Source organism: Lissotriton helveticus, chromosome 3_1 (assembly GCF_964261635.1).
Source record: "Lissotriton helveticus chromosome 3_1, aLisHel1.1, whole genome shotgun sequence".
In the NCBI taxonomy this organism is placed as follows: domain Eukaryota; kingdom Metazoa; phylum Chordata; class Amphibia; order Caudata; family Salamandridae; genus Lissotriton; species Lissotriton helveticus.
The window spans coordinates 352,060,910-352,074,610 of NC_136061.1; the positions used below are offsets into that span (position 1 = coordinate 352,060,910).

Genomic DNA, 13,701 nt, shown 5'->3' on the forward strand with positions numbered 1-13,701 from the left:
ACACGGACACTCATCTATAGAGTTACTCACACACAAACACACACATGCAAATACACTATCAAACATCCATTTACTTGCATATACAGCTATACACTCACCATTACACTTACTTCTACAGAATCGTACACACACTTCCTCTCTTAAACAATCACTTATAGAACCACATACTTGTTTATACAGGAACTCTTACAATCTCTCGCTCTCAAATATACTCACTTTTATATACATCAATACTCACATATGTAGTTACTCATAAAGATACTATTGAGACAGTGATTCACTCACTAACACACCCATACACACACTCACCCACCCATACAGTCCTGCACACATGCTGCCTTCAAAACACATACAAACAGTGAGTCACCCATTCATGCATCTATGCGGTAAGTAATACCCCCCACCAAACCATACAGACACTCATACTGATACTCTAAAAACCAACTAATAACCCATATCGACACTCTTGTAGCTAGTCACCAACCCATACAACCACTTATACACAAAGTGAGACACTGATACAGATATTTTCATATTTAAACGTTACTCGCTAATACATGTATTCACTAAGATACACTTAATAAGTCAGTTATACAATTATTTTTACAAAAAAACCCATCCATTTAGACACTTATTTACACATTTTTTCTTCCATCGACCTTTAGATATACATATATAAAACATATTTATTTTTCAGAAAGACACACAGTGATGTCATTTGAGATGTCATCAGTGATGTCATGAGTGATGTCACTGACCATGTCACGAGTGATGTAATATGTGACGTCATCAGCAGTGCATTGCGGGCGCGCAAGTTATAGTTAGCTGAATTACCTATAACGGGGGAATTTCAATGGTTTTGTGTGAGGGAAATGTCCAGCTAACTATAACATGTGTGAAACCTATAGTTTTTTCAGTGAATTTCTAAGGTTTTTTAAATGCTAATTCCTAACTATAACGTGTGTGAAACCTATGGCTTTTTCAGTGAATTTCTAAGGTTTTTTAAATGCAAATTTTTAACTATAACATGGCTGAAACCTATGGTTTTTTCAGTGAATTTCTAAGGTTTTTTAAATGCTAATTTTTAACTACAACGTGGCTGAACCCTATGGTTTTTTCAGTGAATATATATATATATATATATATATATATATATATATATATATATATATGTCCGCCATCTTTGAAAGGCTAGATAACCATATATATGTGATTGCACGGTCAAAGAAAAGCTGTTCTAATGTATCACAATAAAGAATAATTATTTCACAATCAATAAATTAAAAGAATATCAATTTGCTAATCCTTATACTTAGATTTAAGGAAAGAAAGAACATTTGATTAAATCAGTCAATGTAAATATTACATTGGTAGCTAATCTCATGCACGAATGAATAATGGCATTTTCAATACATGAATTCATTTAGTCACAATTATATATATATATATATATATAAATACATACATACATATAAATATATACATCAATATATATAACTATAATAGCAAACATATATATGAACAAATAAATATATATTTGGGTATATGCTTACCTGATAAGTTAATACCATGCATATGCCAATGCCTTAGCAACGCAAATGTTGTTGTAAAGTCATGCGTGGTAAAGGCATAAGCGTGGTAAAGACTTACTTGGTAAAGACTTGCGTGGTAGTGTTGCGGTCATTCTAATGACGCATTGTAAAGCCATACATCGGAATGACATGCAGGGTTCCATCATACATCCATTTTTGGGAGCCAACCCCCAATATTTTACTGCACCCTGATATTTTGATCATCCTAACTTTACCCCTGGTGGCTCAGCTCCTGCACCCTTGATCTTGCAATTAAAGTAACCATCCTCCTCGACATCAGGCCCAACAATTTAGCAGAGTAATATTTATAGTGACTGGGACCACTCAATAGCTGAGTTCTAGATCAATGAAAGGTTTTAGGGTTTATTAAAAAATCTAAAAATAGGAATTACAGAGAAATGCAAAATACAGACCACAAAGGATCAAATACAGAGTACATAGTCAGAAATCAGAATAATTCTACGTCCCAGTAAGCAGCAACAATCATAAATGGAATGGAAAGACCCTAGTAGAAAAGGGAAATCATCAAAATAATTGGACAGAGTCCTGTGAGGAAAATTAAAGTCTCTAAAATCTATTTATCAGATTCACAAGGAACACTGACAGCATCTCTAGGGGAAAGGGAAACGCTGTGGCTCACTCAAAAAAACCAAAAGTTTTTTTTACACATTATGAACACAGAATGAGAAAAAACTGTAAAACTGCAAATTCAGTATTGCATGACTAGAGATAACACATATTGAGCAAATCAGAATAGAGCTCATCAGAATAATAATTATAACAATAACCTATTTCTAAGATAAAAGAAATCTTCCAGCAGCTTCCGCAGCAACAATGCAATCCAGAGATGTAAAACACATTATTACAAATTTTCAAACATAGACTCATATATAAGTGTGCTACCAGGACTGCATCTGAACTTCCAGCAGAAGTGTTCTTCAGAATGTTACATTAGGTACACAAAGAAAGTATAATTCAAAATATATTTATTTGAAAAAGTTTATACAGCGCAAACAAGACCCAGACGGGTATCAGAGCGCTGTACAAAGAGGAAATACTCACATTGACGTGAAGAAACAGTATAGGTACAAAACAATAAGTCAACATAAGAGGAACCTGAAACATAAAAGTAAATGTGGGTGCTAGAGAAGACGAGGTAGTAAGTGTGCAAACAGGTAAAAGCCCTACTAGACGGGGCTGTGCCGTTTTAGCATCACACTACGTCCAAAGAACGACAAAATACATTTCAAACACAAAGTAAAACTGATTGTCAACCACATACTTCAAAACACAAAGTAAGAATGATTGTCAAGCATACATTTCAACATACAAAGTAAAAAAATGATTTTCAAGCACGAGAGGCCTGTGTCTAGCAAATGACATAGGCTATTGCTGATGAAGTTCTTGCAAAAGTAGCCATTTGACCTGTTTTTTTAATAAAGAAGACACGGAGTTGGATCTGATCTCCGTCGGAAGGGCATTCCAAATTCTTGGAGCCAGCACTGAGAAGGTACGATTGTAAGTTCTTTTTTTGTTAAATTTAGATGGTTTCAGTATTAGGGTATTAGAGCTTCTTAAGGTTTGACTGGAACCGGAGAGCTCGAGTTTTTTTGCCAGGTAAACAGGTCTATTGAAGTGTATAGCTTTATGCGCCAGATAGGCTATCTTGAAGCGGATGCATGTTTCAATGGGAAGCCAGTTAAGTTGAAGTCAGGTGAAATATGATCATGCTTTTTGGAGCCTGTGATTAGTCTGGCAGAGGCGTTCAGAGTAGTTCTAAGCGGAGCTAACAGAGATTTTGGAAGCCCAGCTAGGGTCACCAGGTCATATTCTACTCAAGAGATAACTAAAGATTGGACAGCTGACTGGATGTCCTCAGGAGGTAGGAAAGGTTTGATTTTCCTAAGAGTGTTGAGTTGGTGATTGGCACTCTTAATGGTGGCACTGATGTTACCTTGCATGTTTAGAAATTTGTCCATGGTGACACATAAAGAACAAGCGAAGTCCATCATATGCGGGGTGCAGTTGAGTGCAGAGATTTTTTTGATCAAGTTTTGCATAAGGGCCTCGTGGTGACGAGGGGTGATCAGGAGAAATTCTGTTTTGAGTGAATTTAGTAACAGATGGTTATGTGTTAGCCACTGATGAGTTTTTTTAAGCACTCCATTAAGTGTTTTAATGTCATCTAGAGAGGAGATCTTCAAATACATTTGAGTGTCATCCGCGTACATATGGTACTGAATGTTTGAACCGTTCAGAATAGCAGGTAGAGGTTCCATGAATAGATTGAGATTGAAGAGCGTGGGCGAGAGTGCAGATCCTTGCGGTACTCCAATAGAGACCGTGGTGATGGCAGCCAATGATTGGTTGACTTTGATTCTTTGTGATCGGTTATGCAGGAAAGAGAAGAACCAATTTAATACAGGGCCAGATAAATCCATCCTATATTGAAGAAGGTAAATCAAGTTATCATGTTTGATACTGTCAAAAGCAGAGGACAAGTCCAGAAGTATTTGAAGACAAGGCATATCTTGGTCAAGAGCTCTCAAGGCATCATCAACAATGTGAGTTAGAGCTGTTTCTGTACTATGACCTGATCTAAAGCCTGACAGATGTTGGTCTAGGAGCTGAAATTTCTCGATGTGGTTGCAGAGCTTTATGTGCACGCATTTCTCGAGCAATGTTGCTAAAGACATGATGCTGGTGATCGGACGGAAGTTATTGGGAACTGTTAGGTCTGCATTGGGCTTCTTGGGTCTGGGTGTGACTTGCCCCATTTTAAGGCAGTCGGGAATCATCCCCTGTAAGAGAGATTGTTGGAGGATCCTGGAGCAGAATGGCCCCGTTGAAGTCTTTGAGCAACTTGGCGGGGAGTGGATCACTGAAATGGTTGGATGGTTTAAGAGATGCCAAGAAATGTGACAGCTCCTCCAAATCCGGGAGCAGGAAGGTATTCCAGTAGGCATTGTTTTTGGGTGTGTACTCTGTGGGGTAAAGTGGAGCACTCTCTACCGCAGGTACTGCCGAACCCAAGGAGCTCATAGACAACAGGTTAGCAGCGGCACGTAGCAATTCCTGCTCAATACTCCTAGACTTTTCAGAAAAGTGTACAGAGAAGTCCTCCTCACTGGGTCCAGAGGTTTTGATTGCTGGAGTAGGATTAGCTTGTTGTTGGATGATATCAAACAGTTTCCTGGGAATGTTTTTAGCGTGGTCAAGCTGCTCCCTGAAATGATCTGATTTAGCAATGCGAATGAGTTTTTTATGAGTTTGTTAACTGGTTGAGACTAGAGGTGGAGGGGGAATTTCTCCAACGTCTCTCAGAGAGCCTCAGTTTGCGACGTTCATCATTAAGGGCACCTTTGAACCAAGGTTTGGATTGCTTGCAAGTAATCCTTTGGAGTTGCTTCAGGCTGCAGAGTCGATAATATTTGACATGGCGTTGAAATAGTGTTCCGTCAACCCATCCAAATTATTTATATTAGTGGGCAGTTCCAGAAGATTCTTGCTCAAGTTGGATAGGTTAGAGATGTTAATGTCTCTCAGATTACGAGTCAGTTGCTTGTTTTTTGAGCGGTTGACCTTGTTTGAGCAATACCTTTTCCTGTATGTGAAAGGAGATTTGTTGATGATCCGACCAATCCCATGGTACTATGTCATCCAGTTTAATGATGTGATCTCTAGCTATGATGAAGTCAAGGGTAGCGCCATTGTAGTGGGTGGGTCCGTTGCAGGCCTTTATCTAGTTGAGGTCGGAGAGGAAAGTCTTAACACTTTCAGCGCGGCGCGAATTTCCGTGCTGTGCTGTAGGTTCTAAAAAACGGGTGGGGCCGTGACGGAACGGTTCCTTCATAAGCACAGTCCAACCGGCGCTCATGACGGAACCGTTCCGTCATAAGCATCGAAGGGGTTAAAAGAGCAAACTAGGGGATCATTAGTGTCAATCCAGTGAGGGTTGAAGTCACAGAGGAAGATATGGTTAGGGTGGAGGGCTGAGCTGTCGGAGATGGATTCCATCAATTGTGCTACGAAACGCAAGTTATCCTCAGGTGGATGATAGATCGAGTGAGGCACACAAACAATCTTGCCCGTGTTCCAAATTTTTGTGACCAGGAGCTTACAGGAGGACATCAGATCCTTATGAGTTTGCTTCAAAACAAGGCTAGTTCGATGGATGCAGGCAATGGCACCCCAGAGTTAATGGATCTATCGCATCTGATAATGTCATAGCCAGGAGGAATTAAGATATCAAGAATTGGGGGGGAGGAGTCATTAAGCCACGTTTCTGTAAGAATCAGGAGGTCTAATTCTTGTGATGTGATGAGTTCAGAGATATCCGCTGCGTGTGTTCTGTAAGGAAAATAACCAATCAGGTCACAGTGCCCTGTACCCCGTGAACACTGTGGGGAGAGAAGACACGTAGAGGGACATTGATTAGAAGTGGCATAAGTAAACTACATTATTAGACACACTTCTAAACCTCTAAATAAAATCATTTCAAATGCACCATTAATAATTCATCGGCTACGACTAAATCCAGTATAGAAAGCATTAGTATTCAAAAATCATATGTCACCCAAAAGTGCACATTTAGAAAAAGCTTTGACTACCTTATCCCTCAAAGAAGTTGTGCCGGACTGCAGCTGTACATAGTGGGCTCTAGGTACATCCTGAACCCTCCTTCTGGAAGTGGCGTTAATACATTTCTTCAAAAATTGTGAGGATAGAATCTTCTTGTCTATAATCCCTCAACATGCATTCCAAACGTCATTCTGGCTTCCTCATTGCCCTTATTGCTGGCACACAGAATCTGCAAATAATCATTGCATTGTGCAACAATATAGAGGTCTCTGTTTCAATGTTGTTTTTTTACTGTTTTCTTTTAAATAATAGTAATACCTCACATCGTGTGTGGGGTATGTGTATGTACCCCTACATCCTCATAACCTAATATTTTTCTATGAGGCATGTTCTACTAGTTGCTGGGGATCTGTAGCATCACAAGCCAAAACATAATTTTCCAAACAAGCCCAGTCAATCAAATTGCTTGGAACCTTGCTCCCTCATCCTATCCAATTCAAGTATTTTGTTTAAAATTAGCACCCTTCAGATTCATAAATAATTTGCAAATTAGTGGTCCAGATACACAAAAGCTTAACCATTTTAATCCTGCCTGATACTCTTTCATTCACTAACATATTGAAAATTAGTAAATGGATTTACACTAAACCATGAAAAGGGCTAAGACTGAGTAAACGTTTATCTTCACATCAAGTTTTGTCTAATTGACTGCATTACATAAGCTACAAAGAGGGGTATATGATGGCAATACCAGATGTCAGACCATTACTGGGCATCGCAACTGCTAGTAGTTAACGACTCGGTGTACACGGGTAGGGACAAGCCAGCATATAGGGTAGACCAAGACGCTATGCCTACCGGGAACTGTGAGCCGCTGCTGTATGCGGGAAAGCAAGACCCTGGCTGCCCCCCACACACAGCGGTAGTTGACGCATGCTGGAGGGAGGCAAATCGGGCACCGGGGTGGCAGAACAAATTGACCAGCAGAACAATGCTATGGTCTAACGCTGGGCTGAAAGAGGTAGCCTCGCTTCAAGGGTTTACAGGCTGAAGGAATATAGGAATAGAGCAATTGGGGGATGTTTGGGGGGAAGGGGCTGCACTGCCGTTTGCGGATCTGCAGCGGGAATTCTAACTGGCTGAGACCCAGAGATTTCATTACTTGAGACTCAGACACAGTTGAGGGGTGACACCTACCTGCCTGACTACTCTCCCCTTGAAGACAGACTATTAATTGGCCCTATCCCCGAGAAAGCAAGTTCAACAGTATCGGAAGTTTATGAACGACCTGCCTGACCAACTGACAACATTAAGGGTAGCTTGGACGGACATCCTGGGCAGTAAAGACAACGAGAGTGGCAAGAGGTGCTCCAGGTTCCAAGGGAAATAGCAATACGAATACGTTTCCGATTGATCCAGCTCAGGATTGTGCATTGCTCCTACCCTTCGTCACTTTTGCACAGAATAGGTAGGGCGCCATCCCCACACTGCATCCGTGGTTACCAGAGTGAGGGCACATTCTTTTATATCCTGTAGGAATACCCTAAAATAGTGTCGTTTTGGTGCAGAGTTAAGACAATAATGGCCAAGGTGGTGGGTGCTGACATGCCGCTAGACGCAAAATGGCATTTACTTATGAAATGAAATGAATTCGTATTTGTATAGCGCACGTATACCCTGAGGTGTCTTGGCGCTGTACGCATACCGCTGTGGAACCCTTCCTGGCTTTTCCCTGTGAAATGCCCACTCCTGGCCCAGCGCTGTTGGGACCATTGTGGGGATTAAGCAAGCTATTGCCCAGAATTGCAGAGTGGGAACCATGATTAGAATAGGCACAGAGGCGAGAATTATCAGGTCCGAGGAAATTGTGCCCAAGACCCGCCGAGGCAGGAATTAAACCCTGGTCCCAGGCCACACCTCTGCATCAGGGTCTGCCGCTCTAACCACTGAGCCACACTTCTCCACTTATAATCAAGGAGGAGGTGGTTTGGCCTAAGTATGTCACCATCTGGCTTTCACTGGCAGCGGGGATCACGAAACGCAATATTGTTAAGGGGTGGGGGACGCCAATTCCCCCTTCAGTGACGGATTGGGAGAAAGACACAGATTGGTGCCAAAGAGCAGAGGAGTACAAGAGTAGAGGGTGTGTTAAGAAATGGGAAACGGTGTGGGCACCTAGGCGAGTCTACAGGGGGTCACTGGAGCCGGGCGCAGGTCAGGGAGGCCCTAGCCGATCAGATAATGATGCCTCTTTAATGTTGATTCTTCTTCATTGACATGATGGTTTCCGCCCCACCCTAACATTTGTCATCCAAACCTATGTAAAAAGATCTCCAACGTGCATGCTTTGGCAAATGCTATTGTACTATCTATTGAGCTTCGCCAATAAAAAGATTTAAAAAAAAAAAAATTTGTCTAATTCTGTTTAGCAGTTTTTGCTACAGCAAAGTAAAAGGATTCCTCTGGGGCTTAAAACAGCAAAAACTACCTGCAGATCACACCATATATAATTTTGACGCTCTTTACCGAGTTGAATAAAATTAAAAGTGAAAAATATGTCCTGAAATTTTTCAAGCGTCTGCCGAATTTTGTGCACATTTTTCAAATATCAAAGGTAATAGCAAGATAGGCTATGAGCAAAACCTACTTTTCACAGAGGTCTATGTTTATTCATGTATTACATTTGATGATGTGTAAGGATTATATACTGCCCGAGGGCTGTGCACCATTTTTCCTTTTCTCAAAATAGTGCAATGCTCAGTTCTTTGTGCAGTATATATAACCAAGATGCTAGTATATATTACTCAGGCGTAACCTGTTTCTAAGGCCTCTCAGGCTTGGCAGGAAGGTAAGGCCTAGGATTCTAAACAATTTGTCCAGGCTCCATCGGTGTGTTCAAATGGGGAAGCCAGGATTTGAACCTAGGGGTCTGCTTCAGCAGCTGTCTCCTTAACAATTATGCCACATCTTCTCCATGGCACTGTTTCTGCCATATGACTAGTTCTAAAATGGGGAATACTGCAGCGTCCTAATAGGCCAGTTGCTCTCTGTTGCATCATAACACAATTAGAAAATAAAGTTATGGTTAAGTATCTTCTGCTCATTCGTGTTTTCTTAGCTTGAGTGATTCAGTCAGTTAGCTCGTAAGTTATAAATGCAAGCATGTCAGCTCCCACCTTAATTCTACTCTTTGTAAATTTATATATTTTACAGTGAAAGATGGCTACTGAGCCGAAAAGCAGAAAGCCGGCCGTAAGATGGAAACAGTCAGGCTGCGAGAATGGGGGCAGCAGAAGGCAAAGTGGCAGTCGAGTCGGTGAGGCAGAAGATGCTAGACAGAGCTCCTTTGATAAAGTCCAGCCGAGTGTCCTTGACCTGGAGCAGGCCACTGAGGATGTCTTGAGCCAGGTCGAGGCGGAAGAGGAGGAGCTGGTTCAGGAATCCCCACCGAAACACTTGGCCAATGTGCGGTTCAGTGAAGACCATGGGATAGTGGACCAAAGCACAGAGCCGGTCTCTCGTGGGGAATATGACGAGTCAGGCTGCGAGAATGGCAGCAGCAGAAGACGAAAGGGCCGTCGAGTCGGTGAGCCTGAAGATGCTAGGTGGAAACGGAACTTCTTTGATAAAGTCCAGCAGAGAGGGCTTAACCTGCAGCAGGTTACTGTGGATGTCCTGAGTCAGGTCAAGGCGGAAGAGGAGAAGCTGCTTCAGAAGTCCCCGCCGGACCCCTTGGCCAGGGAGTGGTTTAGTGCAGACAAGGAGACCGTGGACACCAGGGCTTACCTGCTGGAGAAACTGCTGCCCAGCCTCGTGCCAGGTGTGGAGAAGCTTCTAAAGGAGGTGGAGAAGCGGCAGCTGCTGGATCCCCCTGGAACGACATCACCCAAGTTCAATCCAGTGAACTTTTTGGCAGAGACTCTGATGAGGAACAACCCTCAGTTTGTAGGTGGCCAGAAGCCCTCTGCTTATGATCGAGGCTTGAAACAAGTTGTGAAGGACCTGAAATCTCAAGTCTTCGATTTGGAGTTCAACAGGTATTATTATTATTATTATCACTACTACTTACTACTACTACTAACTATAATAATAATGTAATAACGTTGGTTTGTACAACGCGTCATACCACACTCCTTCTGTTTGTACGTTCTGTACATACCAGTCTGTACTATTATCTAAGTTATTGAAGGCGTGAATGCATATAAGGTGTCTCTTAATATATTATCCGACGTAAGAGGAGCATGGTATTACATGAACTAGTCTGGGAGTGTTAGTCTTAGTTCACTACTAATTGCAGAAACTCTGTCTCCCTGTGACCATATATAAATACTAGCGCAAGGCGCTCAGGAGCTACCTAACTTTGTTTTGTCTCTCTCTGCCATCATGTTTCTATCTTACCATTGCATTGCAAATGTTTTGTTTTCAGCTCTGTCCTATGTGTGTTACTGTCAAAGCATGCTAACTACAAGGCACTGTTTAACGTCAAACAGGGCGAAATGGGTTGTTTACGAGATTTATGTTTCTGGCTGGAATGGTCACCCTTAAGGTGGCAATTCTTTAATTTGATAATACTGTACTGTTTGCTTGGGATTTGTGCATTTAAAAAACGGGAGTACCTGCCATTCATTAAACACAAAAAACAGTGGCGGAGTGTTGCCTCACTTTGCAGCAGGTAAAGAAAGTAACAAAATGATAATAACTCGAGGTGGGGTTGCTCCGATGACAGAGGAGCAGGAAAGGCGTGGGTTGCTACTAGAAAGTGCGCATGACTGTTTGGCCGGCCCGAGATGGACACTTTGCATGTTCTCCATGAAGGCTGCATTACAGCCTGCATAGGGAACATGCCTAGTCCCCCAGCCCCGTCTGAGCGCTGAACCATGGCGCTCCGAATGCAGCCTTGTGATTGCCTCAGGGGAGCATCAGTCTAGGTGCTTCCTGTTTGGAAGACCGGCCAGGACAGAAGACGGTGGGACGGCGGCGAGACGTGACGAGGGGAGTGTTAATTTTTTTTAATTTTTTACTCCCACTTACCCCCCCTCGCACAGCCACCCCCGTTTGGTGCAGGTCGCTCCTGCCCAAAAGTGATAGGTGGACATGTCCCCTTCTGGACTAACCCTTGTCACCTGACACCTTACCACCTTGCCTACCACAGATGTTCCATAGCCCTTCCTGAATAGCATGCTGCATTGACAGTAACACTTTGGGGGTTCACATCTTTCAAGAATACCATTATAGGGAGTTTTTACCAAGTTTTGGCTGTGCGAGTCACACAAGCCTGTTCCACAGAAATTCAGTTCGGTTAACAATGAGAATCAGCCAAATGGCAACTCTTTCTTTCACTACAATTTATTAGTCTACTCCAGTATTGGGGTATGAGGTGCATTGGTCAGCTGCAATGAAGACACTGCGGTCTAATGGCCCTTGTGTGCACATAAAAGACTCTCAACCCTTCTCTAAATCCCCTTGCTCAGGAGCCTTCCCTGTGGAGAAGATTGATCTATGATAATGCATGCATTATCTATAAATGTTTTTCTCGAGCAGTAATCCTAGCCATACCCGTGCCTTCAAAGTCTCTCCCCCAAAACTCATTCAGGTGGGCACCTTCCACTTCTCTGTATGACATAATCACAATGAACAAGTCTTACTGAACACTACCTGTTTGGAAGGTGCTGAGTCAATCAATCAATCACGCGTTTGTTAAGCACTACTACTCACCCGTAAGGGTCTCAAGGCGCTGGCGGAGGGGGGTTTCGGAGGTTCTAGTCCATCAAGGAGGGGGTCTGGCAAAGAACCAGGTTTTGAGGTTTCTTGTGAAGATGGGGAGAGATGTTGTCTGTCTAAGGTGGAGTGGGAGGGCGTTCCAGGCTCTGGCCGCGAGGAAGGAGAAGGAGCGGCCGTCTGAGCTGGTCTTTCCGGTGCGGGGGACCACGGCGTAGGGGAGCTGGGTTAATTATAGGGTCCTTTGGGGTGCGTGGAATTTGAGTCGGCTGTTCAGGTATGCTGGTCCGGTGTTGTGGAGGGCCTTGTGAGCGTGGGTGAGCATCTTGAAGGTGACTCTAGCTTCGATGGGGAGTCAGTGGAGTGTGCGCAGATGCTTGGAGATGTAGCAGTGTCTTGGCAGGTTGAGGACCAGTCTTGCGGCGGCGTTCTGGATGTTTTGTAGCTTGCGTGTGAGGTTTTTGTTTATTCTGGCGTAGAGTGCGTTGCCGTAGTCAAGTCTGCTGGTGACCAGGGTATGAGTGACGGTCTTTCTATGTTCAAAGGGGAATGATACATTGGAATGGTAATGGCCTGATTAAGCAATGTTCAAAGAGCATCCCTCCTCACATTGAAGAAAACAATTTCGAGGCCAATTTTATGACCTGTATTACAATTGTTTCCAAAAACATATAGAATAATCAGATCCTTGTGAATGAGAAGCAAAATTAGAACACTGGAATGTTGGGAGGTCCATTAAAGGCAATCTAATGGCTCACGGCTAATAATGGCTGGAATAGGCCTTCTGCTCCAACATTAATCCTTCTGTTTTCCCTTTTTAATTTAGAACATTCTACTCTCAGTGGGTGGAATGCTCTAACAGCCTTATAGCCCTTTTGCTTCAGGCTATACCAAAATATGCCAGAGCCACTGGGTTCAGAGAATTTAACAACCAGTACAGCCCTCGCCAGGGGGCTCTAAAGCTAGATTATATGTATTTATTTTACATGAGATAGGTTAGTATAGTGTAAACACACCACTGTAGTCTGCTTCAAATAAATAATTCAGGAAATAGTATGTTTCTTAAGATCTACAACTTAAACCTCAGTTGACTCGTGAGTAGATCGCCATTGTTGAAAAAAATTTAATTGTCAATGGAGATGCACATAGAAGGTGTAAAACAGTTATCAAGAACCTCAATAGTGTTCTTTTTCTGTGGGAGTTCATATTTCCATCTTTTCATTTATTTGAGGTATCATTTAAATACTGTACTCTACATAAACACTCCTCAATTGCCTCAATGCTCGAATAAGCAGTCATTTGTAATTAACCTCTTGAGTTTCTAACATTTTACCAGTATTGGCGTTTTGTTGTGTAAAATCTGTCGCTGCGATAAGCTGAACTTCCAAATCTTACAGGAAACGTAGGACTAGGATTCCCAAACAAGGTCTATAAGGAATCACTTTCCCTGCTATTTGAACATAAGTCATTTCTACCAAGGCTTGTATGGCATGTTTTTCTTAAATGTGCAAGGTATTTATAAAGATACGGTGATACATTTGTTTCACACCATGCCAGCAGTTGATTCTGGTATGCCTGACTCAATGACAAGAATCTTGAAGGCTTTGAACCCTAACTTCCACTGATTGTCATGTAACTTTGATTCACTCTGGAAACCAAGCTCACCATCAAGAAACACTAGAAAAACGTCTTGGGCCCAGTTCTTGCTTCTAAAGAAAGTGAAAGTTTCTTCCAAAAGTGACTTGTGAACTGTTGTTCAAGTCCTCGTTCTCTCATATCTGAATGGTGGTAACGCGTGCGCCATGCTCTC

At 42.4% G+C, this 13,701-nt stretch overlaps 1 protein-coding gene across 2 annotated transcripts in view; it reads left to right on the forward strand.

Moving 5' to 3' along the window:
* Window positions 1–13,701, forward strand: part of EFCAB5 (EF-hand calcium binding domain 5) — a 335,299-nt gene that overhangs the window by 24,243 nt on the left and 297,355 nt on the right. For both annotated transcript variants that reach the window (XM_078680019.1, XM_078680020.1), the window contains exon 2: window positions 9,387–10,210. In XM_078680019.1, the coding sequence (XP_078536145.1) occupies window positions 9,393–10,210 (818 nt within the window). In that variant the 5' untranslated portion in view covers window positions 9,387–9,392. The remainder of the gene's footprint in view (window positions 1–9,386; window positions 10,211–13,701) is intronic.